Source organism: Tachyglossus aculeatus, assembly GCF_015852505.1.
Source record: "Tachyglossus aculeatus isolate mTacAcu1 chromosome 12 unlocalized genomic scaffold, mTacAcu1.pri SUPER_6_unloc_1, whole genome shotgun sequence".
In the NCBI taxonomy this organism is placed as follows: domain Eukaryota; kingdom Metazoa; phylum Chordata; class Mammalia; order Monotremata; family Tachyglossidae; genus Tachyglossus; species Tachyglossus aculeatus.
This window is the reverse complement of record NW_024044828.1, coordinates 8959653-8982340: the sequence shown is the minus strand read 5'-3', so window position 1 is coordinate 8982340 and position 22688 is coordinate 8959653. Positions and strand designations below refer to the sequence as shown.

General features: G+C 39.6%; 1 protein-coding gene across 2 annotated transcripts in view; it reads left to right on the top strand.

Moving 5' to 3' along the window:
* Nucleotides 1-22688, top strand: part of SEMA3D (semaphorin 3D) — a 178885-nt gene that overhangs the window by 138637 nt on the left and 17560 nt on the right. For both annotated transcript variants that reach the window (XM_038741265.1, XM_038741266.1), the window contains 5 exons: nucleotides 587-731; nucleotides 12868-13090; nucleotides 15109-15197; nucleotides 16862-16903; nucleotides 19465-19622. In XM_038741265.1, the coding sequence (XP_038597193.1) occupies nucleotides 587-731; nucleotides 12868-13090; nucleotides 15109-15197; nucleotides 16862-16903; nucleotides 19465-19622 (657 nt within the window). The remainder of the gene's footprint in view (nucleotides 1-586; nucleotides 732-12867; nucleotides 13091-15108; nucleotides 15198-16861; nucleotides 16904-19464; nucleotides 19623-22688) is intronic.

Sequence of the window (22688 nt, the reverse complement as noted above, 5' to 3'; positions counted from 1 at the left end):
CTCTGGCTCCCAGGCCTGTGCTCTTTCCATTAGATGCTGCTGCTGCTTCCCTAAATGAGGTATAGAGGTGTCCTTCACATTCAAAGAAGACTACCACTGATGGTGAAATTCACTTATGAAGGAGTGATATTAATTGTGGGTCCCACAGACCCATCCATGTTGCCCCTTTTAGTGAAAATAATGGAAGTGTTCAACTAAGTAAACTCTATCACTATTACTTGCAATTCCTAATATATTTCTGTCTTTTAGAAATTAGAAAAATAAATCTAAACGTGTTTGGGGAAGCTTTCTCATTCAGGATCTAGATCTGCATATCTGGGCTGTCCTTACTTACATATTTTCTGGGTAATTGGGAATTTACCTTATTTGTAATAAAATGGAACAATACATGAATAATCAGAGCCTACTGGTGAAGACTTTAAGCCTTCACCATCAATCACATTGGATTTTCTTGATTGTGGACATCTTTTAAGTTAGGTCATCTTTGCATTTTCAGAAAAGGAATGTTGTGATGCAGGGTTACCTCTAAAAACAATTCAAGGATTTGCAAATATGTCTGTTTGCCCACATTGTCCCTTTCTTACAGTTCTATCTTCAAGGGTTCCGCTGTGTGTGTGTACAGCATGGCTGACATTAGAGCTGTTTTCAATGGTCCATATGCTCACAAAGAAAGTGCTGACCATCGTTGGGTGCAGTATGATGGAAGGATTCCTTATCCCCGGCCTGGTACAGTACGTGCCCATTTTAACTATTGAATGATTTGCTCTTTCTGTCTCTGTCCGTTGTAAAATGATACCCATCCATTTTTCTTTAGATAAAGGGATGGGATAGTGCCATATACTAACTGGTGATAATGTTCTGATCATTTTAGTGCTTCTCACCTCTAGTTTTAAACTAGTTCATAATCTGAATCCCCCCTCCTGTAATTTTATTTCAATGGCTCTCTCAGACCCTGCTATTCTGGGAGCTCCTAACGGGCAAGGATCTACTAACTGTTGTGTTCTCCCAAGCACTCGGTACAGTGTTTGGCACAGAGTATGTCCTTAAAGGATAGTATCAATTTCTTGATTGTGGGCATATTTCCTGTAATGATAATAATTGTGGTATTAAGAGCATACTGTGTGGTCAGCACTATTTTAAGCACTGGGGTGGATACAAGACTATCAGGTCAGAAACAATTCTGATCCCTCCTGGGGCTTACAGCCTAGTGGGGAAGGAAAACAGGTACCCCGTTTTACAGATGAAAAAACAGGCCCAAAAATGTTAAATGACTTACCCAAGGTCACAGAATGGGCAAGTGGCAGAGCGGGGATTAGAACTCAAGCCATTTCCACTAGGGTACATACATTCTCTATTCTATAATGAACAGATAATTCTGTTTTGATTCATCCATTGAAACATTTAGTATTTTGGAAAGGAAAATTTTTGTAAATGATATAAAGGTGCCAAGAAAAACAAATTGATCTCATGCAGGCATTTTCCTACCATAAAGATGTATGGTCACTTCAACATCAGATCTCAGTTATACTTTCATATTAGTGACCATTTAAAAATGATCACCAGCCCTCTCTAAATGGCTGTAACAGGAGAGATACATTTTGTTTTCTGTACCCCTTCAAGTAAAGCCGGTTTTAGTATAATTTACATCTAAATGATTTCCTAAAGAAACTCTTCTGCAGATGAACTAGGTTGTTGATATTACCAGAAATATTTCATTGCCAAGTATCCAAGAACTTAAGAAACCATAAGGTTAACTGAAATGTCATTAGCTGTTAACATTTTAATAATGAAGAAGAACCCTGCTTATTTTTTAAGGTTAGGGTAGCGTATAGCATGTAGTCTAGGAAACAGGTGTTAGATTGCTTTAAAAATTCAGCCCATGCTTTTAAGAAAATACATGGGCATTTAAGCCAAGGATCCCTATTGCATTTTTCAGTCTCTCAGGAGAAGGGTAATTTTGGGTGGTAGACATAAGAACTGTTAGATTGTAACCCTAGCTCTTATTCCAACTCTGATACAGATTCATTTTCTTCATCATAAACTTGCAGCATAGGGACTTTCCTCATTAGATATCATGTGACTAATGATTATAATCTTCTTAATTGGAATGGGTTTGGTAAAGGCAAAGGATGCTTATTATTGATATCTTTGCCAAGATGACCTTATTTGCTAAATTAGGCATTCTTGGATTTCCATCCTCACGAGGATAATTGGGATACGTTCTAGTTTCATGAATGCAATTGAACTTTTATTTAGATTTGAAAAAAATATTTTTTGTCTGAGCTCTGCAGGTGATTTTTTTTAAAAGGGGGAAAAATACAATTTCCAACCTTGAAGGCAAAGTTGGAACTCTCTGTAAACTCGTCCTCTTGTGGGCATACCAACTATATTATACTGTACTCTCCCAAGGGCTTAGAACAGTGCTCTGCACAAGGTAAGTGCTCAGTAAATATGACTGATTGAATTGCTCTGGCTTTAAGACCCAGGCAAGGCCTGTGGGCCTCTGAATATTTTCAGTGGAAGGAGAGTACACATTTTTTCCTGTTAGATTCTTCACACATGTGCAGTGTGAAGAAATTAATGATTGAGGAAGTGTGAATTAGAGACCCTGTCTGCACTGATCTTTATCACTATTTCTGCTCCCCATACTGCTGGGAATGTTTGTGGAGTTTAAAGATAAACAGGTGGAGGCTTTCCAAAAACCTACACTTAAGCATGTACCTACTTTACTGAAAAAAATTCACATGTCCATGAGAAACTAACTCCATGAAATGTTAATAAAGAAAGTTCAGTTTATAGATTGAGGGAAGGCCCAGAGTTGATTCAGTGCATTAGTATCATTGTTGTTATTTATTTTCCTGTTTAACCATGTTTAATTAGGCAGATCCAGACTTTGTTGGGGCTTCAGTTGATATGGCAGCTTTTCTAACCCTCTCTGACACCTTTTGTCCTGCAAAAATCTCCTTTCCTATGGGGTCTGCCCATAGTGAACCCACCTGGATCCAATCAGACCTGTAATCCATCAGCATTTAGTTGTATGCCTTTATCATACAATTTTCTAACATTTGGGTTCTGATTAATCTTCCAAGTGTTTATATGCTTTCTTTTATGTTTTGGGGATCTTTTATTGTGTATGCATATTTGAATTACGAATTATGGCTCTGTCAGATTATAATTCATCAAGAATAGGACCTGTCTTCCTCTTCTTTTGAAAGTTGCCACAATCTACAGTGTGGAGTCAATAACGACTCACTGTGAGAAGGACCAGTCAATTGCCACATGGAAGTAGCAGTGCTGCAGTCTGAAAGAATACTAACCTATTTTATTTAATGACAGTAAATGCAATTTTAGACCCTCTGACTCCCACAAAAATTTTAACCCAGAGGGGACTATCTGCCTTATCCAAATGGTTTGGTGTGCAAATGAGCAAAGCATACTTTCTTTAGAGAAGCAACAGGGCTTAGTAGAAAGAACAGGGTCTTGGGAGTCAGAGGCCGTGGGTTCTAATCCTGGCTCCGCTACTTCATTCATTCAATCGTATTAATTTTAATTGAGCGCTTACTGTGTGCAGAGCACTGTACTAAGCGCTTGGGAAGTACAAGTCGGCAACATGTAGAGACAGTCCCTACCCAACAGCGGGCTTACAGTACTTGTCAGCTGCATGACTTTGGGCAAGGCACTTAACTTCTCGGTGCCTCAGTTGCCTCATCTGTAAAATGAGGATTAAGACTGAGAGCCCCCCGTGGTTCAACCTGATAACCTTGTATCTATCCCAGCACTTAGAACAGTTCTTGGCACATAGAAAAAACTTCTGACTCTACCATTATTATTAGACTGTTTGCTCAAAGTGGGCAGGGAATGTGTCTGTTGTACTCCCCGAAGTGCTCAGTACAGTGCTCTGCACACAGTAAGTGCTCAATAAATACGATTGACTGAAAGGCTGATGAGGATCCAGCTACAAGTTAGTTTAGCCATCTCCACTATCCAGAGGTTCAAGATGTAAGCTTCCTTTAATCATCTGGATCCCTTTTGGGTCAGATTTCAAGTGAAAAAAAGAGATGAAAATTTCCAAATACCTGGATGAAGCACGGAAAGAATATGAATATAGATATTTTCTCAAAGGCCAAACTATTCTGAATAGGTGTGCTCCCCATATAGCCTTCATCTTCCCTGCTCAGTGATAGGATATGTCCATGGAGTGGACATAGGTATAAATTCCTAGGAGTGTAGTATTCCAAAGAAAAGCCAAACTGTGGTTAGAAGCAGATGTTGCAATAAGGGACACCATGTGTATGAGAAGAGATATGGTGCGTAATTGTCTGTCTAGCCCCTCCTTATGATAGGTAAGCATGAATTTTACTTTTATATGAGAGAAACCAACTTTGTGGAAAGATATTTTTATATCAACTGGCATGCTATGGAGAAGTGATACTGTATATTCAAACATATGATCTGTTGGCATAGTTTGTTAGATACTCTGAGTTTCAGGCTCTTTTATCCACATCAGGTCTATTGAAGTACTCAACTCTGCTGTGTATCCCTAACTCAGACTAATTATAGTAGACAAGCCAGCTTTCCCCCAGACTTCCATTTGATTATTTTTCTGGAATAGTCCCTCCAAATCTTTTTCTTTAATCCCATCTCACTTTCCACAGTTCTGCTAATGTGATGATTCTTCTTGGGCATAATTGTTCCTAAAAATATGCTGAGTACCTACTAATGTCTGTTCAGTGGTGGTTACTTTGGGGGAGCTGGAATAAAGTTTTTGAGACTGGAAAACCGGTTTGCACTCCCAGCTGTACTTCAAGGAGTCAACTTTAGCGAGTTGTGGTCTGTTTCTGTGATAGTGGTTAGGACTCCCACTGCTTTTACCGCCTTTGTTTAATCACTTGGCCTGTAAATAAATTCATAGGAATACCATATTGAGACCATCTTTCCTTTGAAGTTTAATTCGTATACTTGTGCCTGCTTCCCCTTGCCACTGCGGTTGAAGCCAGAGTTATTCATCCTATCTCTGCCTTCTGTTGACATTATCACTTCGCTTAAGTAAATACTGCAGCTTGCAGTGTATGTCATGACCACTTTGATTTTGAAGGGCTGACAAAATTCTGTGTTTCCTGTTGCATGCTGTCAAAGATAAACTCCCCATATTTCTGTGATATCATTCCTTTAAAATGCTGAGCCACTATCTCAGCACGACTCACAAGGCCCTTTTCCAACTCAAATGGTTGGCTGCCCTCTACTGTTTGTTTAAGAGATCTGAAGCTTTGTCTCCATCACACTGAATTTTGATTCCGACCCTCCTCCCCTGCTGGGTGTTCCAGCAGGTTAGTGTTAATGAGAAGCACTAAGAAAAATGAAACAAGGAAGAGTCAAATGTGCAACCAGGTATTTTCATTTAAGAGTGAGACAAGGGTCAAGTAGTAATAAATAACAGTCTGCCAGAAATCATAAATCTAAGTTATGCTTGCTGGGATGAGCGGTTGTTTTGGATCTTTCATTTTGGCCTTAGAAGCTATGTAGATATTAGAATTTTTCTATATATTCATGGGGATTTAGCCGGTATACTTGGACGAATACTCAAATACCAAAAGCTTGGTTTCAGGGCAATTTCCTGTCATCATCTTTTTCCTCATAAGCATCAGAAGGGCAGAGTAGCTATCACTCAAATCAATCAATAGTATTTACTGTGCACAGGACAGTCGTAGAATACACAATCCCTGCCAACCAGAAATTACTATCTAGCATGGGAGACAGACCAAAAAAAAAATGAATAGGAGTGAAAACAGCTTGGAGAAGAGGGATGAGTCAATGTAAGCTCCTCCTCTAAACTGTCAGCTCCCTGTAGGCAGGGAACCCATTTACCAATTCTATTGTTTTACTTTCCTAAGCACTTAGTGCAGTGCTTTGTATACACAAATCACTCAATAAAAGCCACTGATTAAGTGCTTAAGTAGTAGAGTAAATAAATCAATCATCAGAAGTGGTATGGGTTGTAGTGAGTACATAAGTGTGGAGATGGTGCAGAGGTGGTGAGGTAAAATGACCTGAAGAGAACTGAACATAATTATGAAAAAATCCATGGGAGGAGGTAAGAGTTCAGAAGCACATTGAAGGTGGAGAGAACTACAATCTGTCCAATTTGAAGGGGAAGTGAGTTCTATATTGAAGAAAGGAGGTAAGCAGAGGTTGGAGCTGAGAGAGACAAAAATGAAGCATAGGAAACACAATACCAAATTGTGGTATGTAAGCGCTATATGTGTGCCAGCGCTGTACTAAACACTGGCATAGACACAAGCAAATCAGGATGGACACAGGTGCTGTCCCAAATGGGACTCACAATCTTTAATCCCCGTTTTACAGATGAGGTAAGGGAGGCGCAGAGAAATTGTGACTTGCCCAAAGTCACCCACCCAGCAGACAAGTGGTGGAGCTGGGATTAGAACCTAGGTTCTTCTGACAACCAAGCCCATGTTCTATCCACTAGGTCAAGCAAGGATCAGTAGATTCAGCTTTTATTTGTTGTTGGCAGGGACATGTCTACCAACTCTCTCATATTTTACTCTCCTAAATTCTTAGTACAGTGTTCTGCACACAGTGATTGCTCAATAAATATGACTGATTAATTGACTGAAATAGGCCACATGGTAGGTTTCTGATGAGTGGAGAAATGAGTGCATACTAGCATTTTAGAAACATGATCCAGGCAACAGTTAAGAATGGACTAGCATAGGAAGAGACTGGAAAATGGAAAACCAGTGAATAAGCTAATACAGTAGTAAGGATATGACAAGTACCTGGACCAGGTTGGTTGCCATCTGGATAGAAAGGAAGGGCTAATCCAGGGAATTCTGTGGGTAAAAAGCAATAGGATTTAGTGACAAAGTGAATGTAAAAGTTGAAAGAGAGCAAGGAGACAAGGAGAAAATCAAGACTACACCCTTTGGAGATAGGGTGAATGGTAGTATGGTGGGAAAGTTAGGTCTAAACACTGGATTTATGCTACTTAAACTCCCCTACTCCTCCTTCCTCTCAATTCTTTGTGCCTTATTAAACACTCTCCATAGCCTTTGGTGTCTGAGTAGATTCTATTGTGAAATTTTCTGTGGCCTCCTAGTTGTGAATAATGGATTGAGAATTTCCTTAAACTCATTCACCCCTCACCTTTCAGCCCTTCTAAAAGTTTATTTTGTTGGTGGGGAAGGTTGGCATTTTTGCTAGGAGTAAGCTTACAAAGCCACTTACAAAGTTAGGGTCATCTGAGTAGTCCTCCTGTTGCTCTCCCCTGGTGTTTCCTAATGTGCACTGTGTGAGAGCATGGAAGGGAAAGGGATAGCCTTCATATCTCATGGGTCAGGGTAAAGTGTGAACAGGGGTCAGCTAAAATCCATCGCCACCTGAACTAACAGTTTTCTTCAGTTGGCCAAACCCTTCAGCTTTTCAAAAAAATGCCTGGGTCTTTCAAGAACCTCATTCCTCAAGTGTAAACATTTCATGAAGGCAGCTTAGGTCTGATCTACAGAGTTCAGGGTCAAGCTGAAGCCTCCAAATATCCCGTTAGCCACATTCAGCTTCAATCTGTGAGTTTCTGGTCATGTGTTTAATGCTCTGTAAGTCATTCCGAGCCCTTGTCTTGTCCTCCAGGACCAGAATACTATTCTCATTGGGGCTCCTATTGAAACAGTACCAGGTTCATGGTGGCTAGGCAGAACAGGAAGCCATTGAGCAGTTTTACAACCTGTATTTTGTGAACTTGGATGCTCAGAAGTTGTTCTGTTAAAAATGGCAGCAGCTAGGGCAAAACACGATTAATAATTCAAACCACATGAGAGAACTTCTGAACTGACTTGAAGTCCCATGTACTCTTCCTTAGGCCTCTGGGCTGAATTCAGCATCTTGTGTTTTTTCAGAGCTCAGACTGCTCTGCCAAACATGTACTTTCCTTTCATTTCTCAGCAGTTTGGGGGGATTTGGGTTCTGGTGAGATCCAGAAAAATTAGATGGAAACGATAGATGGGTTGCATCTTTGTAAACACACCTCTAACATCCTTGCTATTAAAGACAGGTCTGCCCTTGGTGCTACTTGGACATAACCCTTTAAAGACCCCGGGGTTTCCCAGCTGTTGGCAGACAGCTCAGGTCTGATTTATTTTGATGTGCTCAGTCACTTACTGTGACACATCTCCCCTCTGTTTAAGCCCACTGCTGATTAGTTTAAAGGAAACGCGACCCAGAGAGGCAGCCTGTAACAACGGGTGGAGAAAACCTTAAACAGCTGTCTGGTGCCTTGCCAGTGTGCAGAGGTCTCTCATGGGATGCAAAGATCTCTCTCCCTCCCTCCCTCCCTCCCTCTCTCTCTCTCTCTCTCTCTCTCTCTCTCTCTCTCTCTCTCTCTCTCTCTCTCTCTCTCTCTCTCTCTCTCTCTCTCTCTCTCTCTCTCTCTCCCTCTCCCTCCCTCTCTCTCCCTCCCTCTCTCTCCCTCTCTCCCCCCCTTCCTCTCCCTCTCCCCCTCTCCCTCCCTCTCTCCCTCTCCCTCTCTCCCTCTCCCCCTCTCTCCCTCCCATTCTTATCCATTGCTTCCCTCTCTTTCTATTAAAGACTCCTCTTTAAACAACTGGTCCAGCCAAGTACAACACTTTTAACACCTGAACAATTGCCAATCCCACGGAGGAGTTCAGCCATCACTGTCTCCCTGTCACTTCACTCTTTTAACCTATAGGGATTTGGGGCAGGTTCCACAGCCTCTCAAGGCCCTCTGCCAGCTTTTAAGGCATCCAACAAGAGACTAACTGTGTGGATTTTTTTCTCCAAAGTTCAGGTAATACCTTCTATCTCAGGGCTTTCTTATCCAGATTTTCAAACAGGCAGTAGATAACTGAAGTGATTTATTTGGAAAACTTATAGAAGGCAGAGTGGTGGAAGACCCCCAGATGTCTCCAGACAGTGGAGATAAATAACACACTGCAATGTGTTTGAAGAGGTGCTGATGAGCACCAGAGGGAAAAGAAATATACAAAGGGAAAGATATTAAATTTTTAGTGCCAGGGACAGTTAGTTTCAGTGGGAGTTTCTCTGGCTTCTCTCACGGTAAATAAATGTCAGTGATATTTAAAAAAATTACAAATTGGCTATCATGATTTTAAACTTTTTTAAAAAAATTTTCTGAGGCCAGTCAGGGACTCTCACCTACAGCTCATTCACTTCAAATTTTTACAGATCTTTAGATCTGTCAAGCTGCCTCACTCTGTGATATCAAAGCAAAAATCTGTCTGGCTTCAATATATTGAAATAACATGATTTGGTTCCAAATCTCATCGGACTACCTCAAACCCCCAGGACTCACTTTGCAAAAGCACGATAGAGACTGGAATATGAGAGATCACCATGCCCAACAACCTTAAGGATAAAGATCATTTTCAAATACTGGCAAAATGCCACAAAGATGAACTTACTGGCAAAGTACATTTTCAAAGGAGGGATGCTTTTATGAAAGCCAACTGAAATCAGATTTAAGCTTTTGTATTGTTGTACTCCCTCCAAATGCTTTGGATCAGGGCTGAATAATGGAGAGGATCTGTTAACTCTAATACTTCAGAGTTAATATAAGTGATATTTTCCTTTCATTTTATCTCTCTGCAAAATTGATTAACACTGATAAGAAAAGTTCATGGTCACAAAGTTGGGACATTACATCCTGCATTTTATGTCTCAAATTTACATCTCTGGAATCCAATAAATTTTTTGGTTCTGTGTGTTTCAAAGTTCAACACTTGTCTTTGAAAGGGGTGACAGACACCAGTGTTTTACCTAATGAGATGCTAAACCATTCAAATCTCTGGGGTGACTTGGTTTGTTTTTGTATTTTTTGTATTTTTTTGGATTTTTTTACTGAACTGTACCTTACAGTCCATAATTGGAGTTTGAGCTTTATATCCACTGATCTGGATGGCTATTTTCAGTACCTGCCTGCTTAGTACAGTGCTTCGTACACAGTAAGTGCTCAATAAATATAATTGAATGAATAAAAATGATTATAGTTCCCTTAATGATGGTATTTGACAGTTGCCTAGCCAATATTAGTGGCAATCACAAATTTTCTATTTTGTTACTAATAATTTCAGAATCAAATTATCTTCCCAAACTGTTCTAATAATTTTCATCAAACCTAATGTGTACAATTTCCTAGCTGAGCAAGAGGATTTTTCATTCATTCATTCAATCGTATTTATTGAGCGATTACTGTATGCCCAGCACTATACTAAGCGCTTGGGAAGTACAAATCGACAACCTATAGAGATGGTCCCTACCCAACAACGGGCTCACAGTCTAGAAGAGGGAAATAGACAAAAAAAACCCCCAACCAAACAAGTAGACAGGTGTCAATACCAAGAGAATAAACAGAAGTATAGCTTATATACCCTTCTGTGGTGAGCCGTCCAGCCAGAAAATGTCAGCTATTTTACCATCCAAGTGCATTAATTATTGCTGGGTGTGGTACTGCCAGTTCATTTTTATTTCCCTAGAGCTCAGTTAAATGCATGGATTCCAGATGGCACTCCAGAAATACTGCTACCAAATACTATCAAATTTAGGGATTTGTCCTTTAAAATCATACACATTCCAAAAATCAAACCGGGGAAAAAAATTGTAGTTTGGAAGACACCACTTCTTGTAGATATAAAACAGCTGCCTACCAAACAAAAGTGGCTTGTCCCTATTTTGAAGATCTTGCAGCTGGATTTTAAAATTTGGACGTGGAAACAATTTAGTTTTGACTTTCCGTATTCAGCCACCAGAGGGCAGTGTAGACTTGCTAATAAAGCTCTAGAGGACAATGACACTGACAAAACGTGAAGAACTGTAATGATGCCCTAGATACGTTAAAACAATGCCTGCTAGTTTGTTTTATCCATCCCTAAGTTGGCCCAAAGCATTGTCCTTAACTTTCTAAAATCAGTGAGGATGATTTTAAATTGCTCCACTGACTTGAGAAATACAGTTCTTCCAAGAAAACTTTCGGACAATTTCCCCAGATATTTCATTTCTCTTTTAATAACAGATTTTCTTTTGATTTCAAATTAGCACGCTTTGATTTACTTACAAAAAAGAATGTGAGGGTTTTCCTGTAATTTAGATCATTCACTAATAATAAGCAAAAATGCCTTGCATTCATTCTGAGACTTTCTTCTGATGAGCTCAAAGCAGTAATTCAACATATTTGACAGGGGTTACTTTCAGTTTCATGGCCTAATTGTCCCATTATGTGATTTTCATTTCTGAAGGACCATAAGTTCTTTCTTCCAATGTGGAATTTATTCACAAAATATTGAAATATGAGCATGTTTCCTGAAATGTAGCTTGTGACTGCAGATGTTAAGATGCAGTTGTCTAGACAGTCATTTAATCACTTCGTGAGAAAACTCTTCATGTCACTGGACTTTTCTTGGGCTTCTGAAAATTTATATATAGTGAAGATGATTTAAACACATGAGCATGCATTTTCTCTTGGGAAATATCTTCGATTGAAGCATGAGACCCTGAAAATGGGGCTGAATCATATTTACAACTACAGGAATTGCCATTTTAAAAATCCCATGAATTCAACTTAGGTCTGCTCTCAGCCAAAATAGAAGTGTTAAGATCTCCTCTGTCTTTTTTCTATAGATCTGGATCAAGTACCTGCTGTCTTGATCATCAGCCAGAAAGCCCCTTTCCCTGGTCACTGGCCACTTTCTCTTTCCTGGCTCTCTGTTGTGTGAATATGACCTCAGGGGTGCAGCCTCCTCTGATAAACCCGTGTGTGTTGGAGGAGATGGATTAATGAAAGGAGACAAGTATATTGTGGAACTTCAAATATATATTAAAATCCTTTAAAAAAAGTAAGGAATAGGAGAAGAAAGAATAGGGATGCACAGGAGGTGTTGATAGAATTTTAAAGTCATTAGTTTGTAGGCACCTCAATGTCAGGGACCACGATTTCTACTTTGCTCCCTAACACTAAATACAGTCCTCTGCATTCAGTAGGCACTCAGTAAATGCTTTTGGTGTTGAGGATGCTCATCAGTGTATGAATACTGCTATGTGTAGAGCACTGAACTAAGTGCTTTTTTATCCTATTTGTTAAGCACTTACTATGTGCCAGACACTGCATTAAGCACTGTATCAGGCTAATCAGATTGGACTGTGAGCCCCAGTCTTAATCCCCATTTTACAGATGAGGCAACTAAGGCACAGATAAGAGAAGTGATTTGAAGAAAATAACACAGCAGACAAGTGGCAGAACTGGGATTAGAACTCAGGGCCTTCTGACTCCCAACCCCACGCTCTTTCCACTAGGCCACATTGCTTCTCGATGTGCTTAGAAGCAGAAAATAAAACTAGAAGACCTGGTTGATCCCTGCCTTCCAGGACCTTATATGGGGTGGGAAAGGAAAAGACAAATAGAAAGAAAACAAAATGATTCTTGATGAAAACGTGCAAAAAAATGCTTCGTGGACTGATAAAAACTTCCTCCAAGCAATAGGAAACAGCATTCAATTGTTTGCCTCTTAATCTGCCTGCCTTACCCTCCAGGTGAAATAGCTAGACTAAACCTTTATAGTCGACTCTGGGTGTAAGCAGCCTCTAACACACATAAGCTACTCATTCCTATTTGATACAATTCGAGGCTTATTTGACAGAGAAAAATGGGTGTATTCAGCACTACGCACTATTCATGAGTGATTCTGCCTAGTTTCTCAGGTTTCCTCAAATTTAATTTTAGCTTTAATTTCCAAGAAATCTCCAATACAGTTTCCTCAGATAAAATGCAATTCAGCCTTTAAAGTAGGAAGATATCTAAAAGATTGTTTCCTTCCTTTTTTTCAGTGTCCGAGCAAAACCTATGACCCACTGATCAAATCAACACGGGATTTCCCAGATGATGTCATTAGCTTTATAAAGCGTCATCCTGTGATGTATAAATCAGTGTACCCGGTCTCAGGAGGACCTTCCTTTACTAGAATCAACGTGGATTACAGATTGACCCAAATTGTGGTGGATCACGTCATGGCAGAAGATGGCCAATATGATGTGATGTTTCTTGGAACAGGTATGCTCAAAGTTTACTTTCATATTCCTGGGAAGCATCATATTGCAAAGACTACAGTGTGGAAAAATGACCCTTGACTTTCCTGCTACAGAATCAGTCTGCAAAAAGCTAGCATCTTTTAAAAGAAATAGGACATTTCTGTGGTTGCATTGCTTGGGGCAGAAGGGAGATGTGATTTATAGAATAAGGTTTTAGATTGGAATATCTTTCCTACCTCTAGGTCAAAGTTCTTTTACCTTAAGAGATCCCCTGTTTAGGGTCATACAACCTGCCTATCCACTTAAATGATAATGTAATGACACAGTTAAAATTGTCTTCAAAATGGAAAAGCTTCTTTATTGTTATGGTCATCACCATCAATAGAAAGAAGCTAGATGAAAAAAACTGAAAACTGTTTCAAGGAAAACACTTCCAATTCCTCCAAAATTTGGTCTTTATGCAGGTGACCTCTTAAAAAACACTTTCTATTAGACAATTGGAGGTCACTCATATTACCTATGCAATGTTTTCGGGTAGATTCTGACTATAAAACAGTAAATGCATATTATTCAAATACGTAAAACATTTACAGATAAATATGTCTCTATTCAAAAGTAGAAATAAAGGGAATGGAGAAAATTAGAAAAGATTCACTTCCTCATAAAATTTTTAGATTGTGAGCCCCTCAAGGGACAGGCACCTTGTCTAATTCCCTTTGTATATTCTTTCTCAGTACTTAATACAGTGCTCTGCACAGAGTGCTTAATAAATAATTTCATCACTAATAAGTGCTCAAAGTATGTGGAATTTGTATTCAATATATATTAATATAATAATAATAATGGCATTTATTAAGTGCTTACTATGTGCAAAGCACTGTTCTAAGCACTGGGGAGGCTACAAGGTGATCAAGTTGTCCCACAGGCATCTCACAGTCTTCATCCCCATTTTACAGATGAGGTAACTGAGGCACAGAGAAGTTAAATGACTTGCCCAAAGTCACACAGCTGACAATTGGCAGAGTCCGGATTCGAACCCATGACCTCTGACTCTAAAGCCGATGCTCTTTCCACTGAGCCACGCTCCAGAATGCATATTCAGTCTACTTGAGGAGCTTCATTGGAGAGTATTGTTGCTCCTCAAAGAGACTGAATTTGCATTTTGGGAGTTTACAGCAAGAATTTTTTTATCTTTTTTTGGGTGGGGGGGGCTACATAGTCGTGCCATCAACAATCTTACAACTAAAACAGCATAGTATAAAGTTTTGGGTTGTTAAATAATATGCATTCACTAGGTGGTGCTATATAATTTCAACTGCGACAACTGAGTAGCGAGAGTACAGTACTAGAAGCATACGTCCGTATTGTGTTTTATATTTAAATTTTAGCATATGGAAAATGAGTCTTTAAGTTAATATTTCAAAGATAACGTAGCCAGTTTTATTAAAACAGGAACAAAATAACTCAGAAGGTTTTGCCTAGCTCAAGTTCGTTTACATGCAGTACTGTGAATTGTGCTCCCACAATGTTAGGAAAGATTAGCATCATCAGTTAAGTACACATATTGCAACTTGCTTCTGAGTAGGAATATTTAGTAAATTCTTCTTGATTATCTTCCTTATAGCATGTCACCCCATTGAATCAATTGGAAATGCAGTGATACTCCATGACTTACTCCCCAGAATGACATTTTATTCAGTTTAATTTTGATCATCATTGTTTTTAAGGTCAAAATCAACGATTTTGCAAAGATAAGTTACTTAAATCTGAGCAGACCTACAACATAACCTTGTAGTTCTCTTCAAAATGGTAAGGAATGCCATTTAAAAATAGTGAATGGAAATTTCAGGGTTTTTCCCCTTGAAAAGCAATAAGTTTTGAAACCGTTTTCCCATTTTAGAGTCCTAGCAGTTAAGTCAGAGTCACCATATGGAGATGGTATAAACTTAATGGAATATCAGCATGGCTAGAAATATTATAATTCCTTTTCAAATACTGAAACGCGAACAGCAGGTTCTGACATAATACATTTTGTCTCAGACATAGGAACGGTACTAAAAGTTGTCAGCATTACAAAGGAGAAGTGGAATATGGAAGAGGTAGTCTTGGAAGAGTTACAGATATTCAAGGTAAGCTTCAAATCGACAGGCTGTATCCACAACTTCAAAGAAAAGCCAGGGAAATTGATAAAATAACTGTACATGTGTTTAATACATCGTGTCTTTTGCCCAGTGTGCTCTTTCATTTTAGTCTTTTAATGTCTCTCTTCCAAAGCCTTGGAAGCCAATTATAAATATCACTGAGACAGTGGCCAGCTCTCTTCTGTGGTCTGCCACTGAATTAAGAGCCTCTGAGTGCCCTTTACTGCTGCGTCCTTTAAATGCACAGTCAGCACAAATGTGCAAGGTCAAATTATGGCCCAAAGTGATCTTAGCTCAGACACTCTGCCACTGTACAGATTCTATTTCAATTGGAAAGGAACACAATAAAGGAAATAATATACATTATTCCTTTTCCCTCTCTTCCCCATCAAATTAAAATGGTAAGTGCTATTGTGGGATTATCCAGTATAGAGCTGAGGGAATTTGCCTAAAGGATTCTAGAATTTCACTGGCATTCGGTATCCTGTAACCAAATTTTGCAAAAGAGGTAAGGTGGCCTAGTGGAATGAGTTTGGGATTGGGAATCAAGAAACCTGGGTCTAGTCCCATTGCTTCCTGTGATCTGGTGTATACTTAACATCTTTGGGCCTCAATTTTCCCTTCTGTAAAGTACCTGCTTTCCCTATCTGTTAGATTGTGAGCCCCATGTGGGAAAGTACTATGTCTGATATGGTTATTATGTTCACCTTAGTATTTAGTGTGCAGTGAGCTGTAAATATGAAAAATTAATGGTAATAAAAATCGAATTGTCATTTTGTTCTAACATGGATATAAGAAAAAAAATGAGAGAACTTTCCATTTTCTAGAGCTAATATTATAGTAAAGTAGGAATCTTTAATCAAATATCCTATCAAATATCCAGATTTGGTCTCTAGATTTTCCCCACCCCCCATCTGAAAGTTAATTTTGTGAGACTTCTGATTCTAGATCATGACTACTTCCATATAAAATTTGCAAGACTTTTAGAGAAAGCAAGATGTATCTCTAAAGGGGTCCAAGTACTTTGTGGTTCAGGAGACCTTGTTTGCTTAATGAATTCTGATGGTGTTAATGAGGGAGGAGTTAGTGGAACCAAATGCTGTTGACTTTTTCCAACAAAAACGACCCAGAAATTTGAGTGGGTTTTAAGAAAGGTAGATGGATTTCCAGCATTTACTAAATGCAACAAATAAATTCAAATGGATCAAAAAAACACATCAAACTTGGTCTTTTTAAATCTTTGAAAGTCCAACAGAAGAAGGCTCTAATTCCTCATTTTGAAGACCTTCTAGAGTGTAAAGCATTAAAACCTCTTGAAGGATTTTAGAAACCAGATTGTAAACATCACAGAGAAAATGGTAGATTTTTCATCAAAAGTAATTAGAGTAAAAAATAATAAAAATAATACAGTGTATTTTTAAATGACTGTGTATAATTTCTGGACAATTGTTAATATGTTCATTCATGTCTATAGCTGCCATAAGGATTTTCACTTGGCTTAACATTACCTCTGCCTTTCTGTACATATGGATTAAATGGATCTAGAGTGATGAGGCCATTAGCTACTGAGAACATGACAAAGAACACCAGATTGATTCATTAAATATAGAAGTTGAGGAATAAAATGACTGATACTTCACTTCTATTTTCAGCATCCTTCAGTAATCCTGAATATGGAGATGTCTTTGAAGCAGGTAAATTCCATGCTTATTTTATTAAAACATGTGTAAACTGTTGCCCCATAATCACAGTCTTGAAGAAAAGACCTCTGGGGAATCCCAAGGGATGATTCTAACAGCATGAAAGATTTCAGCAGCAGAATGTCACTTTTCTCAATTAGATGTAGACTACAATGTCTGCTCAGGGACATGAAGGATCATGCCACTCGTCACACAGTCATTAAAATAGTTTTCCCCTTCTGTTTAGGAGTCCCACATTAGAGTTTCAGTGATAGGTAAATGATATTACCTAGCTCAGACAGGGGAATTCTTCTAGAGAGCAAGGCTCTTTGGGGCCAGAAAGACCAAGGCCAATTAACTGAACTGGAAGCGTGGCACACTTCCTGTTCCTGCTCATCCCCTAGCTGATTTAAGGGAGTGATATGTGTTCCCTTCATCCTCACTGTGTTGGGGGCTCATACAGTAAGAACCCAGCTCTGGGCCCCTTCACTTCCCTGGACTGGTTGTCCTGGAAACAGGTAAAACAACTGACATGACTGGTTGCCTTGGTGCCTTGGGGCTGGGTTCCTTGTGGAATTGGGGCTAGTTATCCTGGTCCTGGAAAATATCCCCATACACTTGTGTCTGGCCAGCACAATGCTCACCTACAAGGCCGGGAGCTATGTTTGCCCCATTTGTGATTAGGAAGGCATTCATTTTGAGGACTGTATCTCCCAGTTAAAATGCTGCCCAGATGGAAAGACTAAATATGGCAGCTAGGGCACCCAGTCTTATCCTCGGGTCCCTTAAATTTCCCTTAACTTCCACAGTAATGGAAAACCCTTTAAACTCAATTATCCTGAATGCCCATCTGAATATGAGGATAACCTGGTTAGATGAGAGCAGGGATCATGTCTAATTACACTATGGCAAGCACCTAGTTTAGTGCTGTGCACCCAGTGGGATGTCAGTGAATTTCATAGATGGATTGAAAGTAGATTTTAAAAAATAGCTTAGTTGAGCTTTATGGAAATAATCACCTCAATCTGATCACCAACACATTAAAAAACACACAATTAAAAGATATGAAAGTACTACAAATCATATTTAATAAATTGTACTCATGCATTACCTGGAGCTGAATGTACTGGTCTCACTACAATAAAGGACACGGCATTCCCCTGGCCCTTGGCTTCACATTTACACTCCAGAGTCACTCATTGCTTTTTTTAATGGCATTTGTTAAACACTTACTATGTGCCAGCCATTGTTCTAAGCTCTGGAGTAGATACAAGTCAGTCAATCATATTTATTGAAACCTTACAGTATGCAGAGCACTGTACCAAGTGCTTGGGAGAGTACAGTATAACAGACATGTTCCCTGCCCACAATGAGCTTGTAGTCTAGAGGACATAATCAGGTTGGACCAGTCCAAGTCCCACATGGGGCTCAGAGTCTTTAATCCCCATTTTACAGATGAGGTCACTGAGGCCCAGAGAAGTTAATTGACTTGCCCAGAGTCACAGAGCAAACAAGTGGCAGGGCCAAGACTTGAATGCTGATCCTTTGGACTCCCATCTTAGTGTAAACAGCTCGGGCTTGGGAGTCAGAGCTCATGGGTTTTGATCCCCGCTCTGCCCACTTTTCAGCTGTGTGACTTTGAGCAAGTCCACTTCACTTCTTTGTGCCTCAGTTCACTCATCTGTAAAATGGGGATTACGTCTGTGGGTCCCATGAGGGACAACCTGATTACCTTGTATCTACCCCAGTGCTTAGAACAGTGCTTGGCACATAGTGCTTAACAAATACCATTATTATTATTATCATTATTATTATTATTATGCCACACTGCTTCCTTGTCACTTCAGACTTTGTTCATATTTTTTACCTTCATTAAAACCTAATATCTCTCAGGGTGTTCTTGGGTGAGAACAGCTCATCATGGACTCTGTTACATAGTATTCTCCCAAGTGCTTAGTGCAGTGCTCTTCACATAGTAAGTGCTCACAAAATACTATTGAAATTAATACAAGACCTCAGGATATCAAAATCTAGGTGAATTGGTTAAGCACAGACGTCTGGACTTCAGGCAAGGGAGGTTTGTGTGATATTGTTCAGCACTACCTCACAGTTACATTTTAAGGGGGAGAGCACTTCAATAGCAAAGAAAACACTCCCTTAACTCCCTGAAACAAGGTTGAAAAGCTCCTTTCAGGCCTCCTACATAGGAAGAACTATCTAAAGAGGTCATTCTCACCATTAGTTTCCCCTATGGCATCTGCACTTGATATAATTGACCAATGTACATTTTCGACTACCAAGGAAGAATTTGACATCTTAATTCCTCAAGCTGAGCAGGTGGTTTTTGACCTTCTTAAATTTCTGCCAAGGTTGCACCAATGCCACCCCTCTAGTACTGCAGACATTCTGCCAACCACCCAGCTTGATGGAGTTGAAAGCGACTGAATTTTGTCATTCCCCCTTGTGCTTTAAAGTAGTGGAAGGTTTAGGCCCATGAGTGGGGTATTCAGAAGAGGAACATTCTTAAGCAGGGCCTGAAAGATGCTTCTAATTCATTTGCTTTGCCTGATTTGCAGCAACAATTGTACATTGGTTCCAGAGATGGATTGGTTCAGCTTTCTCTGCACAGATGTGATACGTATGGGAAGGCTTGTGCAGACTGCTGCCTGGCCAGAGACCCCTATTGTGCTTGGGATGGAAATGCATGCTCTAGATATGCTCCAACTTCAAAAAGGTAGGAGACGTAAAGTTACTTATAGACTGTATCAGTCCAGTTTTCTTTCTGAACATCTTCCTATGCACACCCATTAAATTCCAGATTAAGAAAAAAGACTTGAAGAGAACATATGCTTTTCTGTTGGTATATTTCTTAAAGATGCAATTTTTGTCACCCATTAAAGGGTGGAACAGCTATTTTAGGTTGTGAATGTTCAGTGCATTATGAAGATAATTCATGAAACAGACTGCCCAAAATATGTGGCATATAATGACATTTCATTAATGATATGAAGCATTTTGTTGATTGAAATCTAAACCTGAGGAGAGTGGTTATCCAATCTACTTACTTATCCACGAGTAGAGTTGCTACCTTTGAGTTTGACTGGGTTTTCTCATTGGAGGGATGTGATCAAAACCTCAACCTAGTCTCCAAGATGATTGTTTAGAGGCTTGTCACTTTCCTTTTGATGTGAGGTACAATTCCAACATTGAGAAAAGTGCTGCAATTATCTAGAGAATCTGGATGGAACCCTTGACCCAATTCTCCAGACCATCTGGATGGAAATGGACCTGTTCCAGCTCCACTTAAAATATTTCAAATATGGCAACACTCACAGATGTTAACTGTTATATTTACCCCCCTCTCAACGTGGTGGTGCACGTGGTTGAAGGACAAGAACCCAGCCATCCAGTGCTGGGAGCCCATCACCAGTGGGGACCTAGAATGGAATTGGGTAATGAAGATTTGTAAAGGCCCACTGGGTGGCAGCAGAGCTAAAGATGAAAAATGCTCTTTTCCTTGTTGTAGAAGTAATAGCAGTATTGATAATAGTGTTGTTAATCACTTATTATTTGCCAAACATTGTGCTAAGGGCTGCAGTAAGATACATTATGACCCCACGGATACAGTTTCTGTCCCACAAGGACCTCTCAGACCAAGAGTTAGGGTGTGTAACTATCTTCATTCTGCCGATGAAGAAACTGAAACCCAGAATGCTGAAGTGACCTGCTAAAATCACACAACAAACAGCCAATGGCACAGCCTGGATTAGACCCCGACTCTGTCTGGTACTTTTTCCACATAAAGACCTGACTCTGATTATTTGATTTGTTTTTTTCCATTTTGAGGGACCTCTCAAAGCATGTAGCATGCTTTTCTGATTTTTTTTTGACCTAAGATCATATCTTCCCCAGGAAAAATTATGTGTGAGATTTATGAACCTGAAGAAGGTTGTCCTAGGGTCAGCACTGCCCTGCGGCAAGTTCCATGCTCTTGCCTAAGGTTCCTCATTCCCGTTCAGTAATCTGAAATGGTTTACTGGCAGCTGAGCAAATGTGGAAGCAAAATCTTCTATGTTTTTAGGTAAACATAGACTGCTCTTTGTCTCCTGAGACAAGGAAGAAGAAGCTCTTAAATCCAGGGGTATCTATTATGGGGTTGATTCCAAGCAGAGAAGTCCAGAGGAAATAAATGGCAGCCAGAAAATTAAATAAAATCCAATAGAGGACCTTTTAAAGCCCAAATCTCTCATGAATCAAATATTCATGTTCAAATGGAGTGATTCTTAAATATTGGCACAGAGATTTATCTTAAAATGAAACAGGAAATACAAAAAAAGGAATAAATAGGATATTTGAACAAGACTAAAGTATTCAGAAAATGTAGTCTTCCTGTACAAAATACTTCAACACATGCTTCTCACTCATAAAGACATGGGCACAAACACTTGTGCAGGCGCACATCACATTCAATATCCACACACATCCTCAAAAGGCTCCCTCTCACCCAGGCATCTATATACACATCCTCTAGGAGAGAGACACACACACACATCCTCTAGGAGAGAAAGAAAGACACACAAACACACACACACACCCCACTCCTCCCAGACTGTAAGCTTGTTGCGGAAAGGGAATGTGTCTGTTCATTGTTACCTTGTACTCTACAAAACACTTAGTACAATGCTGTGTACACAGTAAGCTCTCAATAAATACAATTCACTGACACCACTTGCAATCTCACAAGGACGACCAAACTTATAGAGACCCACACATACTTACAGAAAGCCTTCCATACCCACACATTCACACAGAAAGACATATACATAACATAAATTTTTCCGGACAGACACATATTGAACAGAGTTAAGTAGAGACAGCTAAAGAAGGTATACAACAACTGAACATAGTCACTCCACCATCAGCCCTCCATACAGAGGCTAAAAGAAACTCTTCTCTATGAGTAGCAGAGTAGTAGTAGTAGTATTTGAGTGTTCACAGGATGTAATGCACTGTACTAAGCCTATGGAGATGAATAAATCAATGGTATTTATGGAGCACTTACTGTGTGCAGAACACTGTTTTAAGTACTTGGGAGAGTACAATAGAGTTGGTAGACACATTCCCTCCCCAGAGAGAGGTACAGAGAAAGCAGTTTAAACATACCCTCACCACAAGGAGCTTGTACTTTAATGGGGAAGAGAGACATAAAATCATTAACAGAGTAATAAAATAACACATAATTGAGTAATAATAATAATGATGATGGCATTTATTAAGCGCTTACTATGTGCAAAGCACTGTTATAAACGCTGGGGAGGTTACAAGGTGATCAGGTTGACCCATGGGGGGCTCACAGTCTTAATCCCCATTTTACAGATGAGGTAACTGAGGCACAGAGAAGTGAAGTGACTTGCCCAAAGTCACACAGCTGACAATTGGCGCAGCTGGGATTTGAACCCATGACCTCTGATTCCAAAGCCCGTGCTCTTTCCATTGAGCCATGCTGAGTAAATATATATATATATATATATATATATATATACATAAGTGTGAGGGGAAATCACTAGGATGCTTGTATTTATGGCTGCTCTTGGCTACCACCTTAACTTACCTTTTCCTGACACTACTGCTCCATTTCCTGGAGCAAAGATGGGCACTTAAACAGAATTCTTCAACATGATGCTCTTTCCCACTGACCATAAAAAAGAAAAATGAAATCTTAGAAATGGAAGTTGGTTTTTATTAGCAGCTGGAGATCATTCAGTGAGTGCTTACTGTGTGCAGAGCACTGTACGAGGCA